Source organism: Piliocolobus tephrosceles, chromosome 11, assembly GCF_002776525.5.
Source record: "Piliocolobus tephrosceles isolate RC106 chromosome 11, ASM277652v3, whole genome shotgun sequence".
NCBI lineage: Eukaryota > Metazoa > Chordata > Mammalia > Primates > Cercopithecidae > Piliocolobus > Piliocolobus tephrosceles.
Window position 1 is genome coordinate 58,912,354 of NC_045444.1, and position 17,831 is coordinate 58,930,184.

Genomic DNA, 17,831 nt, shown 5'->3' on the forward strand with positions numbered 1-17,831 from the left:
TTGGAGAAACAAATATGTCAATAACTGTGGTGTAAGCAATGAAATATATACTGTAACAGAGATTCAGGAAATGCAGAGAGGTCCTGAGGGTGCACTCAGGATATGACTGGTGTCTGGCGGAAATACATCCCATAGATCCCTCAAAATCGAGAAAATCAAGAATACCCTAACCCGATCACTAATCTCCCTTTCAGTTGTTTCATCTGATGCATTGATTATGAATCTTCAAAGCACCATGGATGAGAAAAGTCACCTGTAGTGTGCTATATTTTTTAAAGCAGTTTCTATAGCTTCTCAGATTGTTTCAGTAGGTGTGTCTCTAATTGAGCCAATCTCATTTTTAAACATCTTGTAACCCAAACCTAGGATTATAATTAACTTAGCATCATTTACCAAAATAGTATCCTTTGAACTCTAATAAATTAGCTGAGCACAACAGATGATATTCTCAAATGTCCATGAAATAAACTAACGTTTGCACATGTATTTTTATTCAAACTAGAATTACATAACATGGTAAATCATTATATGTTGTTATTTATAGGATGTTATTGTAAGTTTGTTACTGTGACATACTTTAAAGGATGTATCTACTGTATGCCCAATGGGCTTGAGAAAATGCTTTCAAAGTTTTAAGAAACAGAAACTTGCCTTTCTATCAGGGTATCTAAGATAGCTGTAATCTTGTTAGATGGTATCAATTGTAAATATGCATGCTTGTAATATTTATAAATTTGTTCTCTATACTTAGGTTTTAACATCCCAGGTTAGTAGCCATCTCTTCTGGTGGGGAGAGAATGCTAACTTTGATTGGAATTTTTCAAACTGTAGAAATCTGGCTTTCCTGAACACAATTAAAACCCAAGCTTGTGACCGACCCATGCTCTGCCATCCTTTACAGAATCCAATTCCTTGATGAGGGCAGTAGGGGAGGGGCTGGGTTTCTGGGGTCCAATGTGTGCACTTTGGGAGTCTCAGTGGTACCAAGTGGCAGGGGCCGTGGCTTGGCCAAGGTGACCCTCTTCTGCCTCAACTACTTAGAATAAGGATAAAGATTGATCCATTCAGCAAATACTGAAATCATGCTATTGAGATTTAAATTCACATGTAAACATTTTCCTTCATTTTCAAATACTAATTTCATAAATTATTATTAAACTTCATAAATATGGAGTGTGATTTTTTTTCCTGATTCTCTTAGGAGGGTAATGTAAGGATTATGTTGTGTTTTTATGTATTCTTGGAAACCTTATGAAATATTTATATAATGAATTTGGTTGAGATAGTTTATTTGTAATTTAGAAAGTTTGAAGTGTGTTATTTGTGAATATTAAGTATATTATTCAAATACTCCTAAAGGCCAAATGCATTTTCTTTAATAAATTGTAAGTATTTGATTTTCCTGTAAGGTACTTGAGTATTCCAAAAATAAAGACAAATGTGATTGCACAATAATTCCTTTAACTGGAAAACGTATTGACTTATTTAGATAACATAAATGTTGTGAGAGTGATGACCTTATGATTATAGTGACTAGATCCAATCTTTAGAAATGCTCACGTTAGTAAGGATCATGAAGTTATGGATCCATAGGGTTCTACTGATACCCATCCAATTCTTTGATGCTCAAAGCGTGGTTCCCACACCAGCAGCATCAACATCACTTGGCAGAAATGAAGAATCTTAGGTAACATCTCAGACCAACATAACCAAAATCTGCATTTTAATGAGATCCCCGTGGGCTTCATGCAGTCATTAAAATGTGCAAAGCACTGATTTTGTGCATCATTTTATCAGACACAAAGCCCAGTCCATTTTAAAAAACAAAGGACTGGGAAGAGGGAATTACTTTGTATTCCTCTCTGTCAGTACGTTTTTACTCAATTGCAATTCATTGAACCCGATTCTTCACACCACAGTGCAGTGGAAACACCCAGTCAGTTTGTTCCCAACATCCCTTCGTATACCTAAACACATAATTACTCTCAGTTTTCTCTTTGGTCACCTACCATGAAGTCAGCTAGAATGAATGAATCAATGAAGAAATTCTTCCATTCATTCAATAAATCCTTGAGTAGTTCTGTATGCCAAGAACTGGGGTAGAACAGTGAGCAAAACAAGGTTCTTGTCATGCATGAATGCAGCTAACGTTTCAGTACAGAAAACAGGTAAGAAACGAGCATAGAATGTCAAGTATGATAAATCCTATAGCAAGAGGGGTAAAGAGTGCCAGATTTGGGGCAGGGATACGATATCCTGTAGAATGGACAGAGCAGGCCTCTCCAAGAAGGTGTGTTTGAGCACAGACCTGAAAGAAGTGAGGGTGTGAGCCATGGGGCTGTCTGGGAAGAGAGCATCCAGGCAAAAGGAAGAGAGGGTGTGGCCTAAGCAGAGGGCTAGAGAGCAGAAGTAAGATCAGAGATTGCAAGGAGCCAGACAGTTACACTGTGGACTATAGAGTCTGGCTTTCATTGGGAGTGGGAAGAGAAGCCATTGGAGGTTTTGGGGCAACATGATCTGATCTATGTTTTTATAGGATCATCTGGCTATGGGGTTGATGATGTGGGGCAGGGATGGCAGGGGATGGAAGCATACACACCTTTTAGGACGGGATCATGATCTCTAGACAAGGGATAACCAAAGTTTGGATAAGGCACAAGTGGCTATGGAGCACTTGAAATGTAGCTAATGAAATTTAGGAACAGAATTTAAAATTTTTAATTTAAATGAAAATTCCAGCCAGGCATGGTAGTTTACACAATCATGGCTCCCTGCAACCTCAAACTTCTGGGCTCAGGTGATCCTCCTGCTTCAGTCTCTCGAGTAGCTAGGACTGCAGGCATGTGCCACCACACCAGACTATTTTTTTTTAATTTGAGATTATAAAGGGAAATGTCATAGTGTTCCAGTCCTTTTGCTAATAAGTGCCAATCCATGAAAGTTGCAAGAATTGAACCATGTCTTCAAAATCTTAACATTCATCTTATTGCCAAAAAGCGTTCAACACATTATTCCCAGATTTGGACTTTGTTGTCAGAATTTCTCGTATTGGAAACAAGGGTGAATGATGAGGCCAAGGCTTAAATTTGCAAAAGAAGGAGGAAACTGGGGTTGAGGACTCCTTTTCAGAGTTTATGTTTCCATCGAAATCACACTTGTAAGGGGAGACACACCATAATGGGCAGTGGCCTCTGTGGAATATTATGGTTGGCTTGTGTACATCTCTTAGCTTCTACTATTCAAATGCAGTTTTCATAGTAATATGTTGGTATTGCCATTATAAGAAAATTGAGGCTCGATCAAGCCAATTTGTAAGGAAAAAATGAACTACTTTGTAAGATCTCAAAGGGAACCATTCTTACTGGTAAGAACAGAGACCTCTCTAAAGTTACCATTTTATTTTTTGCCTCTAAATATCTGGCTTATGAGTGTCTAACAGATACAGTATACCTCCTAGAAAGCAAACACTCAGAAGATCCTGTATGTTAAAAGAAAGATTACCATCTAATTGAAGCTGCCTCTCTCCACTAGAAGAAATCAGAAATAATCTTACACTATAAGTTAGGGTTTGACAGTTTCTAAAAACATGCCGTCTTGCAGCACTGTGTTAGGGTATGTTGCAGTGAAACTTGAACCATTTGCTGGCACCTGCTAAGAACAGTGCTCCCAGACTAGTTGACAGGGGCATCCAGGCAGCCTTTTTGCTGGAAGTGCTTCGTTCGTCCAGTTTTACAGACTCACCATGCAGTCTTCTGTATTCTTCTGTCTCTTCTTATAGTCAGACTGCAGCCTGAGACACACTGTAGGCTTCAGCACCCCTGATTTATGAGCCACTTAAAAATATATATATAATAGCTATCTATTATAGATATTTTACATTTATATAATATACAATCTATTTTATATCTATTATATATTATATATAATATCTATTATTTTATATGTAATAATTCTCTGTATAATTCTATATATATCATGATCTCTCTCTATATAGAGAAATATATATATAAATATGTTATATAATAAATATAACAAATAACTGTTAAATATTTGCATATGTAATATATAATCTCAGTTGTTATAATATATTTAAAACCAACCAAATAACTCTCTAGAGAGAGACAGAGAGAGAGTATATTTCAACTCAGTGAAATATACACATGAAATAATCCCCTTCCCCCACTGACCACTATTAACTGTGTTGAGTCTAATGCTTTCTTTCTCTCTGGTACTTAGCAACCATAAAAACACCTCAGCCTTAATCCATAAATGTTTTGTCACTTTGGGTCCTTAAAATGTTATTTCAGCTATTAAAGATTAGTACATGTTTTAAATGTTCAACTCTTGTTGGAGTTGAATCCCTGAGGATGGACTGGTGGTCCCAGCATTTGGTGGGGTGGGGGTGTGAGGGTGAGATCTGCGTCTCCCATCCCACCTGTCTCTACTTGCGCTTCTCTGCTACTAGTGTATGAAGGAGAGAGAAAGAAGACGTTTATTCTTTTGACCGGTCAAGACAGATTTTTCCCTTGAGGAGATGGCTGGTGGGCTAGAGTGGCTATAGTCAGAGAACCTTGCCCCATGAGATAAGATACTCCTAAAGTCGTTTCCCTGGAGAGTCTGCCTTTATTATGGTGAATGCTGTGGGTGTATTTCACGATGATGATGCTTTCCCTCTCCTTGCCAGAGCCACAAAAAAAGGAGACCCTTTTTTTTGGCTCTTCATGAGGAGCTGAAGTAAGTAAAACTGGTAGGGTTGAAGTAGGTAAAATTCACGTAGTGTGGGGGCGCAGCTAAAAATGCCCATCCCCAGGAGTTTCTTACTCTCAAGCTAATCCACATGCAGCCTCCAGCAATTCATCAGGACTACCATTTAAGTATTCTTACCAGTTTGTGGTTTCCAGGTGAGCGAATCTCTCAATCGGGACTCCGGATTCTCCTGTCTCTCCAGATTTCTGGGTGGCAGTTTGCTTTGCAAACTCAATTCTCTGAGGAGCCCAAGAGCAATCATTATTTTCACGGCCATTAAGTGACAACTTTCAAGGTCTTTACAAGAGAAAGCTGAAACTGGAAATCTCTAAGCCAATTTTGAACTTAGGGGAAAAGACTTGGGGAGGAAAAAGAAGCCTTCAAGTGGAAGGCAAAGAAGTCTCTAGATGATTTTTCCATTATTTCACAAATGGAAAAACTTACAGAGTTAATTCAGAGTAGTGAAATCTGCCTATGAGTCTGACTTAGTCCTTATTTTAATTTCATCTGGGCGGCCCCAAAGAGTGATGACATTGATGATAATTATTACAAGAATGAGACATACATTTCAAAGATCTTAGTTATATTATTCAAAAATGCCAAAACAAGGGAATATAGCTCCTAAAAGTATATCAGTTTCACTAAAACACTAAATACTGCTCTCTACCTCCTAGATGTTCTCAGCTGAAATAAGAAAAGGGGGATTTGGAATCCAAAATGTTGCAGCATTTATTAGACTCATATTGTCTTGTAATTGTTTAACCTATAGAAGTTTGGCTTTTTCAACAAGACCAAGAGCCCATTTCGGCCAGTTACCTTATCAGAGTCTCCTTCTTTAGCTTCACTCACTGCTCTGCACACAACAGACCTTCATTAAATCCTTGAATCAGATTCGATATGGACTTGCTTGACGTTTTACTGCACTGGGTTGGCAGGAGTGGTGTCCCAATCTTGCTTGTCATTCTTGTCTCTTGGTTTAAAATGCTGTGCCTTGCAAAAGGCTTCTGTGAGCAAGTACTTAAGGAAAAAGAATTACCCCCTTTCAAAAGGGTCCGAATATGGTCTTTCGTGAGGCCTATTACAGTGCCTTATACCTCATTATAATCTACCGGGGAGTTATTGTGCATCTTGTAATGGAGGCTAAATTCATATGTTTCATTCACCTGATTAGTATTTCTGTATTGGCTGTGGTGCCAAAAGGAGTATTTTCCCTCTCCGTTTCTCTTTTTCAGTAGTAATATAAACATAATACAAGGCAGTAGAAAGAGCATCCCCTTTCCAGAAACAAACAAAAACCAATTACAGTCAGTCCTGAGGGAAGTCTTTCATGGAGAAAGCCAAGAAAAGCAGAAAGAAAGCTGAATGCCTCTGCCTTTATCCGTCCTCCCTGCCTCGCTGTTTTAGGATCACATTGTCACAGCCCCATTTGGATTCTTTCATGCTCGGGTAGGGAGGAAGAATTTTTATCAACGCATGATTGATGTGTCAAAGTCTAGAAAATTTCATTGGAGAGGGGTCCATGCCTTTCGGGGCTCATTTGTTATACGTGTGTTGGCTATAGGGCCAAACAGGGGGCCCTAGGAAGCAAACTCAGCAGGCCAAATGCAGCCCCTACCCTGTGCCGTCCCGCTGTCCTCCTGCCTTGCCTAGAGCTCAGCAGGAAGAGTGCCCAGGAGGATATGGTGTGGGGAGCGAGTGAGAGGGCTGGGTGGCAGCTGTGGCAGTCCTGCCCAGCCCTGAGGCCACTGCAACTACTCTTCTGTACTGGTCCTGGGGCCGCTGCTCTCAGATCAACTCTTTGCCCTTTGATTCTGCCTTTGGGCTGGTTTTCTTTCTTTGACTCTCACGGATACTGCAGTGCTGCTTCTTTCCTTCTTCCATTTAACCTAATCATTTATAAAATGAAATTCTTTTCCATATTTATCCGACTTCTGGCTGGAGAGAGATCGGATGCGAGGGAGGCTCTTGCCTCCCTCTCAGCAGTGGTCCCGCGGCATCTCTGGCAGTGGCAGTACCTCTAGGGTTCTGGGACACCCTGCAGGGTTCCAGCTCCCACCAGGACACCTGGCTCAGGCCCTGGTCATGCTTCCTTCTCCCTCTGTCCCTTTGCTCAAGGGCCTCCTGCTTTGCCAATATTGGCACTACCTCTCACAGTGGTCTATTTGGCTTCTGAAATTTTCCTCCCCTGGTGCAACACTTCCCTCATTATATTCCCTCTGTGGAAAATACACTGAGTGGTTTCCATCTCCTGATTGCACTGGACTGCTACTCCTCTCCCTGGTATATTTGTCTTAGCCCTGATGGGACAGTCCCTCTATGCTAAATGTTGTTTTGTTGTTACAAAGTTGCTTTTCTTTTTTTTTTGGGGGGGGGGACGGAATCTCTCTCTGTCGCCCAGGCTGCGGTGCAGTGGCACATTCTCGGCTCACTGCAAGCTCCGCCTCCCAGGCTCACACCATTCTCCTGCCTCAGCCTCCCGAGTAGCTGGGACTACAGGCGCCCCCACCACGCCCGGCTAATTTTTTTGTATTTTTAGTAGAGACGGGGTTTCACCGTGTTAGCCAGGATGGTCTTGATCTTCTGACCTCGTGATCTGCCCGCCTCAGCCTCTCAAAGTGCTGGGATTACAGGTGTGAGCTACTGCGCCCAGCCCACAAGGTTGCTTTTTAAAAAGTTAATTGAAACCAAGCATGATGCAGGTGCTAATATGTAATCTCAGTAGGTCACTGTGAATATTTATTGCTGGAAATTCATCAGATCACGCCTGATACCTGATGACCTAGAACAGCTTAGATGCAATTTCCTCAATAACTTGAATCAAACAGAACACAGACTCTTCCAAACGGTGGGCCAAGATGTCTCTAGCAGAAAACCGCAGGTGGATGGGGTCATTGTATCTGCAGTGGAGACACTGGAGTGAAATAGACCTGGAGTCTACTCTCAGCAATTCCAGTTATTGGCTGTGTGAGCACAGGCAAGTCCCTCGGTGTCTCTGGCCTTAGCTGTCTCCCTAAACAATGGGAGTCAGAATATAGCAAGGAGGTACATGTAAAGGAGCATGTGTGCACAGCATGTGTAAACCTGCCTCTAGGGCTGGCTTGCTTTCTTTGTTTCTCACAAATATCACCATGTTTTTGTCTTTCCTTCTCCTGTTTAACCTAAGAATTCATAAAATGACATTCTTTCCCTTATTTTTCTACAGTGCAGCTAAGGTGGAATTCTCAAAAGAAACTTTACTTGAAAACCAAGGGAAACCAAAAAGGAAGTAAATAATCTGACACAAAGGCAATAAAGTTCCACTTGTAATGCAGGGGTCCCTGAACAGGCATTGGCCAGTGACTATTTCCAGGGACGTGGCCTGCCTGTCAGGCTTGCCCTTTGTCTCAAAGCATTTGACTTCTATGTGCCAACATAGTTCTGAGGATGTGGTATATTGCCTAACTGAATACAGTGTCCCTTTCAAATACAAATTCCTATTCCCTCAAAATAAAACCTTCCCTGCTTGCCCCTGCATGTGTTCCTTGGAGGTTTTATTTAAATAAAGGGACCATCCCCTCCTCAAGGCATCCTCCATTCGTCATGTTGCCCCTAAACCTAAAATCTTTGAGCCAGAGAAGGATCTGAGAATTCTGCCTTTCAATAGATGAAATACCCTCTTGGTCTTGGAACTGGTACTATGATTATCTAGCTAAAAGACAACCTTGTGTACATTTACCTCTTTAGAAGTTGCAAATCAAAGAAAAAGTTCTGGTTGAAGCTTGATACTTCCTTTGGTATCAAGCTTTAGTAACACTTTCTTTTCAGGGTTCCAAGGAACCAGAAAGGGAGCTGTCCAACAAAATAAAGTAGCCTAGGTACCACTTGTTAGCATTTTGTTAAAATATAGCCATTTCTTTAGAAACAAATTAAAACATGCAATCTTCAAATAATGTTTCATTGCACCTACCAAAGAATAAACACTTATCACCAGTCCGGAAGCATGGGCATCTTCTTGACTTTGGTTCTGGCAGCCTCTCAAAGATCACTGCAAAGGAAAGTAGGTTTTTCATTGGAAAGAAAAGGCGAACTCAGAAACGAATCCCATACCCATCTACTCTAGACCACACCTATTTGCACCTCTTTCCTCTAAGACAAGAAGGAACAGATTTCTACTATTATTTTCAAGAAACCAGAGGTCTTTACAATTTGATACAGTGAGGCTCAGTCCTAGACTGTAAACCAACCTGTGTAATGAAAAGAGGTGAGAGGCTTAAGAACCTGGGAACTCACAACTTAGCAATATGTAGCGTGTTTTAACTGCATGTTTTCAAGGTCCTGGTGTATGATGGTCTGGCGTGTTTGAACGCTTCTCTGGGTGATATGCCATCAAAGATTTCTTGCCTTCTTTGAGGTGTTAGGTGCAAGTACAGGGACTCTGTGAGCTCATAGTCTCTCTCCATCAGTAGGTCTGCCATAACGGAGCATGGACTATTTCAGGGCAAAATCAGTCCGTGTTTAAAGCAACTGTTGAATTGGACTAGAGTGATACTTCTTGATCTATGCTGGTTGTAAACAGTATGCTGCTAAAATACTATAATGTTGCTTGACATCTGTGCTACAGTGATTTCAAGAGGGGAAAAAAGTCTGCTAGATGCCAGCGAGGTGATGAAAATGTTTAAATAAGTTGGCTCAGTGAGATTTCAGCCATTCTAAATACATCTGTATCTTATCTATGCTGCTATTTTAAAAATTTAGTATTCTTTTCTCTTTTTCCTTAATTCTATTATAAATCAAAAGCATCAACCCACTTGAAACTTATTGTTGATAAAAAGGTATATATTTATACATGTATATTTGTATTTAGCTATGTACAATATTATATATTGGCCTTTATTTACCCCATTAATTTTTTATTAGGACTAGAGGGAAAACTTATCAATTTATTTTCACTGTAATGGCTTCTATTTGCAAACAGTAGAGTTTTTAGTACAAAGCATAATAATCTCTACATCAGTTTTCCATGACTGCTGTAACAATTTACCACAAATGTAGTGGTTTAAAAAACACCTTAATAACCGAACAGTGCTATTGTTTAGAAGTCTGAAATGGGGATCACTGGGCTCACAATAAGGCGTCAGCAGGGCTGCGTTCATCTGGAAGTTCTAGGGGAAATCTCTTCTGTTTGTTTTTCTCCTTTTCCATCTTCTGGAGGCTGCTCTCATTCTTTGGCCCTTGGCATCTTTCATCTTCAAAGCCAGTTCTGACTTCTCTGCTTCCCTCTACCATCTTTTAAGCCCCCTTATGTTTACCTTCAGCCCAGCTAGAAACACCAGGATGATCTCCTTGGTTTGATGCTTAACTTAATCTAAATACCCATGGAGTCCCTTTTGCCGTGTAACCTGACATGTTTGAAGGTTCTAGGGATGAGGACATAAACTTTGTTTGTTGTTGTTGGGGGGAGAATTATTCTGCCTACCACAATCTCATAAGAAATAAATCTGCCATCTTTTCTTACCTTCTGGAAGTGGCATAAATGGCCTTGTATTGGTGGTTCTGTCACTCCCCTTGACTGGATAAACTTTTCTCCACCATTTGGAATACCTTTACCAGATAATTTCGGAGCAAGAAAACGAAGGGGTCTCCGTAAGACTAGAGGGCTTAATGTGTAGCTGTGTGGAAGTAATTTTTCTGGGATTACATTCAATACCTCCATTTGAAGAATGTGGTTAATAGGCCAGGTGCTGTGGCTCCTGTCTATAATCCCAGCACTTTGGGAGGCCAAGGCAGGAGGGTCCCTTGAGGCCAGGAGTTCGAGACCAGCCTGGACAACATATCGAGACCCCCATCTCTACAGAAAAAAATTAACTGGATATGGTGGTGCAAGCCTTTAGTCCTAGGTACTCGGGAAGCTGAGGTGGGAGAATCTCTTGAGCCTGGGAGTTCAAGGCTTTGAAGCTGCAGTGAGCTAGGATCACACCACTATACTCCAGCCTGGGCAACAGAGCAAGACCCCATCTATCTAAAAAATAGAATGTAGATAATCATATGTATTTTCTCTGGAGCCTAGAGCTGATCTGACAGTCACAGAATCCTGAACTCAGTACACTTTCTTCTACTTAGTAGAAGAAAGAGAAGAGTACTAACTGCCTCAGTGGGCTCTAGGAGCTTGAGTGCAGAGAACCGCCAAGAAGTCACATTTAAAAATTAAAACTTTATTTCTAAAAATTCAGATTGCAGAAGAAGAATCTTAACTACACAAGAGAGAGATGAAATAGCTCATTTCCATCCCATATCAATACTTTCTTCCCACCCCTGGAGACAGGTCATTTTAATCTCCATTTATGTTTATCTTGTTTTGCTTTTTCCTCTGCTCTGATGTTTGTTAGGCTCTGAATAGATGTTTATTTCCTCTTCTCATTAAGCCTACAAACATCTAATCATTCCTATCTATTTGGTTTTTCATTTTTAATAATTTATATTTAAATGTTGGCAAATTGAATGGTCTAATTTTGCCCTTTGAATGCCTATGCATTCAAGTTCTTTAGGCAGAATTTATCTCTTGTTTTTTAAATTCTATTTTGAGTTTTATAAAAAAAAATTGATGTTTCTTATTATCCCCCAACCCATAATTTTCTTCAGTGAACTTTTTGTTTAATTTTCTTTTGCTTTAACATTTTATTTTTCAGACACCTCTCATTGAACCTCACGTTCCTCTTCGTCCTGCTAACACCATTACCAAGGTAATGGGATGTAGGTGGGTTGATGAGCTATTGAGCTAGCTTCTTAAGTACCTCTGGAGGTGATCCATATGTCAGGCCATCACATCAGGAAGCCTCTGATACATTTTCTAGAGACAGGAAATATTCAACGTCTCAGTTCTCAACATAAACCAGTGACATATCACACAAGTGAACAAAGTAAACATACTGAGTGAGTTACGTTTTCCAAGCCAGAGTCAGATTGGAAAGTGGTTTCAGGATTTGTTTGGTTTGTTTTCCTTCTATAAACACTTCTTTCTCCTCCCCTCCTTCTACCTGATTACAATCCAGGTCCCTTCAGAGAAGATCCTCAGGGCTGGAAAAATTTTACGAAATGCCATTCTCTCTCGAGCACCTCACATGATAAGAGATAGAAAATACCACCTAAAGACATACAGGTATGTGTGCTAATTCTAAAGGCTGTGGCCCGCTCACATTCATATTTAGTGAAAATCGAACAAAAATGCTTCTCCCGGTTTTCCATGTGGGTGCAGCCCATTTTGTAATGCCTTCAGGTTCTAGAAGGTTAGGCTTGTCTTAGATCTCAAATTAACTGCAGTTGTTTAAGTATCCTTAATATTCCCAGCACCTCCTAAACTAAGTTGTTTGGATATCGGTTTAGTTGTGATGAACACAGAGAAGAAAATTTTTGTAATTTCTGTTTGCTAGTGACTTTTAGGAAGCCTACTAGATTTAGATCACATTCAACAAACATTGACTGCACACTTATTTATACTCAAAGACCTGTACCAGGTCCCTTTTGGTATATTAGCTCATTTCATCCACATAACACTGCCAGACATGTATGACCATTTCTCAGATAACAAAACTGAGGCTTGGAGAAATTAGTTTTGCATGTCCAAATCACAAGTCTAGTGAGTGGCAGGGCCAGGATTTAAACCAAGGTTGGTTGATTTCCAGATTCAGTGATCATTTCATTCATTCAGTCATTCTTTTATTCCACAAGTCTAGCACTTACTGGGTGTCAGGCACTATTGTGTTTAAAGCCCTGAGGATACAGCAGTGAACAAAACATGCTTTACAGAGCTTGTTTTCTAAAGTAGGATTCCATCCTAGCATGCATATAGTAAGATATACAACTCTGTATCACATATATATTCATATAGAATATGGATTCCTAATTGTAGTTGTCACTGGAGTTAAGAAATGACAGAGATAAAGACTGAGGTTTCGTGGTTAGCTGAACCTTCGGGGATGACTGTACCATGGTGGGCCAGTTAAGAACTCGAGTCTAATCCCTAACTTTTGATTTTATTAATTCAGCAAGTGTTGAGGGACTAGAATTGCCAATATGTGGCACACAAGCCTTCACTCTCTCTTCCCAGTCCCAGGGTTCAGACATGACAGCCCTGTTTCAGCGATCAGTGAGACTCTCTTTCCCATTTAGCCTAGACATGACCTCAGAACCCATCAGCACTGGCATGAGCCAAAACCCATTTGACTCACAGGAACCAAATTCGTAAGACACACTGAAAAGCTAGAATACAAATTTCAAAGTTACCATGAAGGATGTATATCTTCTACCAACTATGATAGAACCTATAAAGGTTCTGGTTCAGGAATTGGAGCATAAATAACTGCTCAGTAAATGTTAGTTGAATGTGATCTAGATCTAGTATCTACAGGGTTCATCTTAAAGCAAACCTACCAAGTATATGTGCCTCAAGATCCAGTTTCCCTCTCAAGGACAGAGATAGAAAAAATATATTGCACATCCTTCCTCTTCTGATTATTTTTTCTATACTCCATGCAAACTAAAACTCTTCTGCTTGCATTTGGCATGAATATGTTACAAGACCAAAATTGACAGTGTGTTACATTTAGATTGCCCTCTTGTTGACAGAATTTTGGAAATGAGGTGGGACTTGAGAACATGCCTTAGTCTTATCAGTAGCATATTCCACTTAAGACACATTCCATCTCTTAGGACAGATTGATTACCTAGCCCTTTTTATGTTGATATTAACTAACTACCATTTTGAATGTTTACATTTGTAAGTCGTGTTCTCCAACACCACAAGTTGATTCTTTTTCTAGTCTGTGGACCTGTATTAGTGTGTTTTCACACTGCTATAAAGAACTATCTGAGACTGGGTAATGTATGAAGAAAAATGGTTTAACTGACTCACAGTTCCGCAGGCTTAACAGGAAACATGACTAGGGAGCCTCAGGAAACTTACAATCATGGCAGAAGGCAAAGGGGAAGCAGGCACATCTTACCACAGCAGAGCAGGAGAGAGAGAGAAGGGGCAGGTGCCACATACTTTTAAATGATCAGATCTCATGAGAAGTCATTCACTATCAAAAGAAAAGCAAGGGAAAAATTTGCCCCCATGATCCAATCACCTCCCACCAGGCCCTTCCCCTGAAGCATGGAAATTACAATTTGAGATGAGATTTGCGGGGCACACAAAGCCAAACCATATCAGGCCATATCAAGCCATGTGGCCAAAGTCACATAGCTACAAACTGCTATAATTTTAAGAAAAGTAAAGGTTAAAATAAATAAATCAATATGTCACATGTCTTCAGAGAAAGTTCAACCTTTTAAATTCATTCAGGGAATCTCAAAGATCTCATACGGTTAAAGGAACTTTTTCTTTTCAAAATTATATTACTTTTTCCCCTAATTTAAGATATGATTGTGCTTTGCCAAGTATTGACTTGCATTAGGGAAAATTCATTAAAGTATGTCATGTTTCATGGTAGATCATGGAAACTAGAAGTCGGAAACCATCATCTCTTTTGTGCTCCATCGTATTAAGATTTTAAACCCCTGAAATATAGGTGTTATGTCTGTTCCACGCCCTGTGACACAAATTAATGATCTGTTGGGAATAACCATAGGACTCAACTGGAAGCCGGAAGCATGATTTCTTTTTTCTGCAGGACAGTCTGAGTTCCTTGTCCCAGATCTTATACTTTCCAGTTCCATTCTCTCTCTCCCTCTTGCTTCTCACTCCATTATATTATTGCTACAGTATTAGGGGGCTGTAGTCTCTCCAGATGCAGCATAACCCCCCAAAATCACTATTCTAGAGGTCTGCTGTCAATTCTAAATCATCTAGGGATCATTAATGGAAAGGATGCCTGTGATTCCATCAGCTACAAGTGGCACAACTGTGTGTCGTTGTTCAGTATTCTGACTGCAAGATTCTTATAGCCTTTGTAAGGACTCATCAGATGCTCTGGGATCATCTCAAGTCTGTGTGCTCTTTTTAGTAAAGGTAATCATTGAATTAAAAGCCAAATGAAATTGATTTTATGTATTTTTACATGATTTTTTACCATTAATCAATTCTCAAATTAGGAAAGAAATATTCTGGAAGGTCTTATGTTTGGTTCAGAATGATTTATAAGTAGGTGACTGTGCCCATTGAAGCTCTAATGTACAGTTATAGACTGTAATAAGGGCAGTCCTGGAAATATAATGACTTTCTTGGTATACCCTCCCTCTGAAATATTGTGAAGTCAGGGTCAACCCCAAATCAAGGAATCCCACAATTCCTCTGATAGATTTCAGAGGTCTAAGATTAAAATTATTAGAGCTGGAAAAGGCTTTAGAGGCCATCATTTGCTCCCGTTTTTTTTTTTTTTTTTTTTTTTTTTTTTTTTTTTTTTTTTTTTTTTTACAGGCAAGGAAAGTGAGAACCAGAGAGTTGAAACCATGTGGCCAAAGTCACATAGCTAAGTAGCAGACCTAGTTCTGTATCTCATGTCTCCCGCCACTTCAAGACTGTTCCTAAAGTGGCACAGAACCATAAGTCTCCTCCAGTTTCAACTAGAGAGGAGCTCCCTAGCCCGTGCCCCAGAAGTGGTGCTGTCGTTACATGAGAGGGGAGGCCACCAGTGATTCAGTCCCAGCTGCAGACAGCCAGCTGCTCTGTGACTCCCTGCCTTGTTCCATCATCCCTTGGGATTGAGCCATCACTAGGACTTCCAGATTCCATTTCCTCTCTTGAACCATCATGTTGTGGACACCTGCCCCCTTCCCTCACCCCATGGGCAGTTTCGGTATTCCCGAATATGTGAGTGTGTATGCTTATGCATTTCCTAACTAATGTATACAGTTTGCTTATCCAGACCAACTCACCACAGAAGGGCATCTTAGGGATTGATGTGTGAATATACAGGAAGCCAGCAAGCATTTGGAGCTCTTCAGATGACAGGCTCTGGAGAAGTGCTAATGCTCATTACACAGAACTTTTTCAAGGAGATTTGCATCCCTAATTGCTTGTTTCTCCCAACACCCCTCTGAGGAAGATCAGTAGTATTACTTGAAAATATAAAGTGCTATGTAATTTTGCACTTATACGGCACCTTTCATAGCACCTCTGAGTGCCTCATGAACATTAACTCATTCGGCACAAGACTCAGGTGGAGACAGTCAGTATGTATTTTGCTTTGCCTCCATCTTGCACTGAGATTTTCTGGGACTGGCTCACTAGGACAGAGTTTCTGCTCCTCTGATTAGCTTGCCAGACAATCTCCCCCTCTGGCAGTCCCCGGTCTCCCCTGGTGCTGCAAGTTGTAATGCTTTCATTTAACCAGCCTTGCTTTAAAGGTCTGTCATGAACTGAGTGGCTTTTTTGGCTTGTATTAGCATTTGAGAACCTGAAGCTACCGTGTGTGGTGCTTTGTTTGCCGTGAGACCTCTTCTAGTAGGAGACCATTAAGCCCTTTGATAGGTTCTCCTCTCAGAAGCCATCTCCCATCCTCTATCTGAAAAGGGGTGACTTCCCCACCCTTTATGTCTCACCTCTCCTTAGACAATGCTGTGTGGGAACTGAGCTGGTGGACTGGATGATGCAGCAGACACCATGTGTTCACTCCCGTACTCAAGCTGTTGGCATGTGGCAAGTCCTGTTAGAAGACGGTGTTCTCAACCATGGTAAGATGAGCCCCTCTCAAGAAATGCTAAGTGCATTTCCCTGGGTAAGTAGTTGCTGAACTCCCAAATGGGCAAGAAAGAATTACAATCCCTTTAGGGACCTGCAGAGCTAGCATCTTCATTTAGCAATACAAATGCAGCAAGTAGATGCTATTGATTGCTATGTTCCACCACTGTACCTTCCTAACTTGGGAGAATGTATGAAAGGAAAATGAAATTGCAGCCCGAGTGCATCAGTTCCAATTATGTTTATTAGTTTGCATTCACGGTTCATTGATAGTGTGATTATACTCTGAGCAGTGCATAGCAATCCTGATACAGGGGCAGAATGAAGAGCAGTGAAGTGTGTGGCTGGGCTGATGACATGAAAGTAAGTAATGAATTCGGAAGCTGCCTTTTAACTGTGCCACTGTCTGGGAGAGCCAATTTGTATACCCACAGGATGACCATATTTAAAATCAAGAATGTGCTCTGCAATTGTGACTCTTGATAACTGCAGGGGCTATAATTGAACAGAGTAGCTCTTCAGGACTGGCGTGTAACTCTGGCCAAACTCTCATGCCATTTGTTTAAGACACTTCCAAACAGACAAAATATTAAAACCATTTATTTCATTTTCCAACACCTGGGAATCTAGTAATGGTTTTGCCAGCGTTTCTCGTACTTTTATATGCATACATGTCGCCTGGGACTCTTGTTAAAGTGCAGATTCTGATGTAGCTCATCTGGAATAGACTCAGAGTCTGTATTTCCAACAAGTTCCCAGGTGCTGCTGCTGCTGCTCCTCCAGGAATCACCCTTTGAGCAGCAAGGGATCTACTGCTTGTCTTTACCTTTTGAGAGTATTGATGCTCCATCCTGAAAAGGGGCTCAAGGCTCTAAGACATGTAGATGAGGGATTCTGAGCCACGTTCATTGTCTTTGTTCTACCAAGATTTAAATCCTGTTTAAAGGAACAAGAGGAAAAATTTTTAAAAATCAGATTGGGAAGAAGATTACTACAAAATCCTTCTAGCAGTGTGTGATCTAGAAACCTGGTCTGGTCAGCTTTGTTCAAACAACTAATTTTATACTAACATTTTTTTCCAGAGTGCAGACAGTACAGTTGATAAACAGTACATACAGAAAGAATAACATAAATTCTGATCCTGACAAAGCAGATTGTTTTTAAAGCCTGTACTTTCAAAAGCCGTGACAGAACATGACCTGGCAGTTGGTTCCTTTCCTGTTGGGGACACAGGTCCCACATCCTAGAAAATATCAGGAAGGCGATTTCTGCAGGTCAAATTGTTCATCTCAGAAATGCTGGCAGGTCCTCAAAGGGAGTCCCACGGAGGCCCAGGAGATGGGTGGGTCTGAGAGGGCTGTGGTGTGCATGACTGCAGCCCCGAGGTCATGTCTTCCAGCTGCACAGCCTGGGCAGGGCAGAGTGAGAA

General features: G+C 40.7%; 1 protein-coding gene across 22 annotated transcripts in view; it reads left to right on the forward strand.

Moving 5' to 3' along the window:
• Positions 1–17,831, forward strand: part of RAPGEF4 (Rap guanine nucleotide exchange factor 4) — a 312,185-nt gene that overhangs the window by 208,342 nt on the left and 86,012 nt on the right. For 13 of the 22 annotated variants that reach the window (XR_004229213.1, XM_031936487.1, XM_031936489.1 and 10 more), the window contains 3 exons: positions 11,412–11,465; positions 11,775–11,881; positions 16,274–16,395. Coding sequence is in view for 19 of the 22 variants with exons in the window: in XM_031936487.1 (XP_031792347.1) it covers positions 11,412–11,465; positions 11,775–11,881; positions 16,274–16,395 (283 nt within the window). In the remaining 3 variants the exon portion in view is untranslated. The remainder of the gene's footprint in view (positions 1–11,411; positions 11,466–11,774; positions 11,882–16,273; positions 16,396–17,831) is intronic. The other 9 variants (XR_004229214.1, XR_004229215.1, XM_023185997.2 and 6 more) reach the window with 1 other exon arrangement.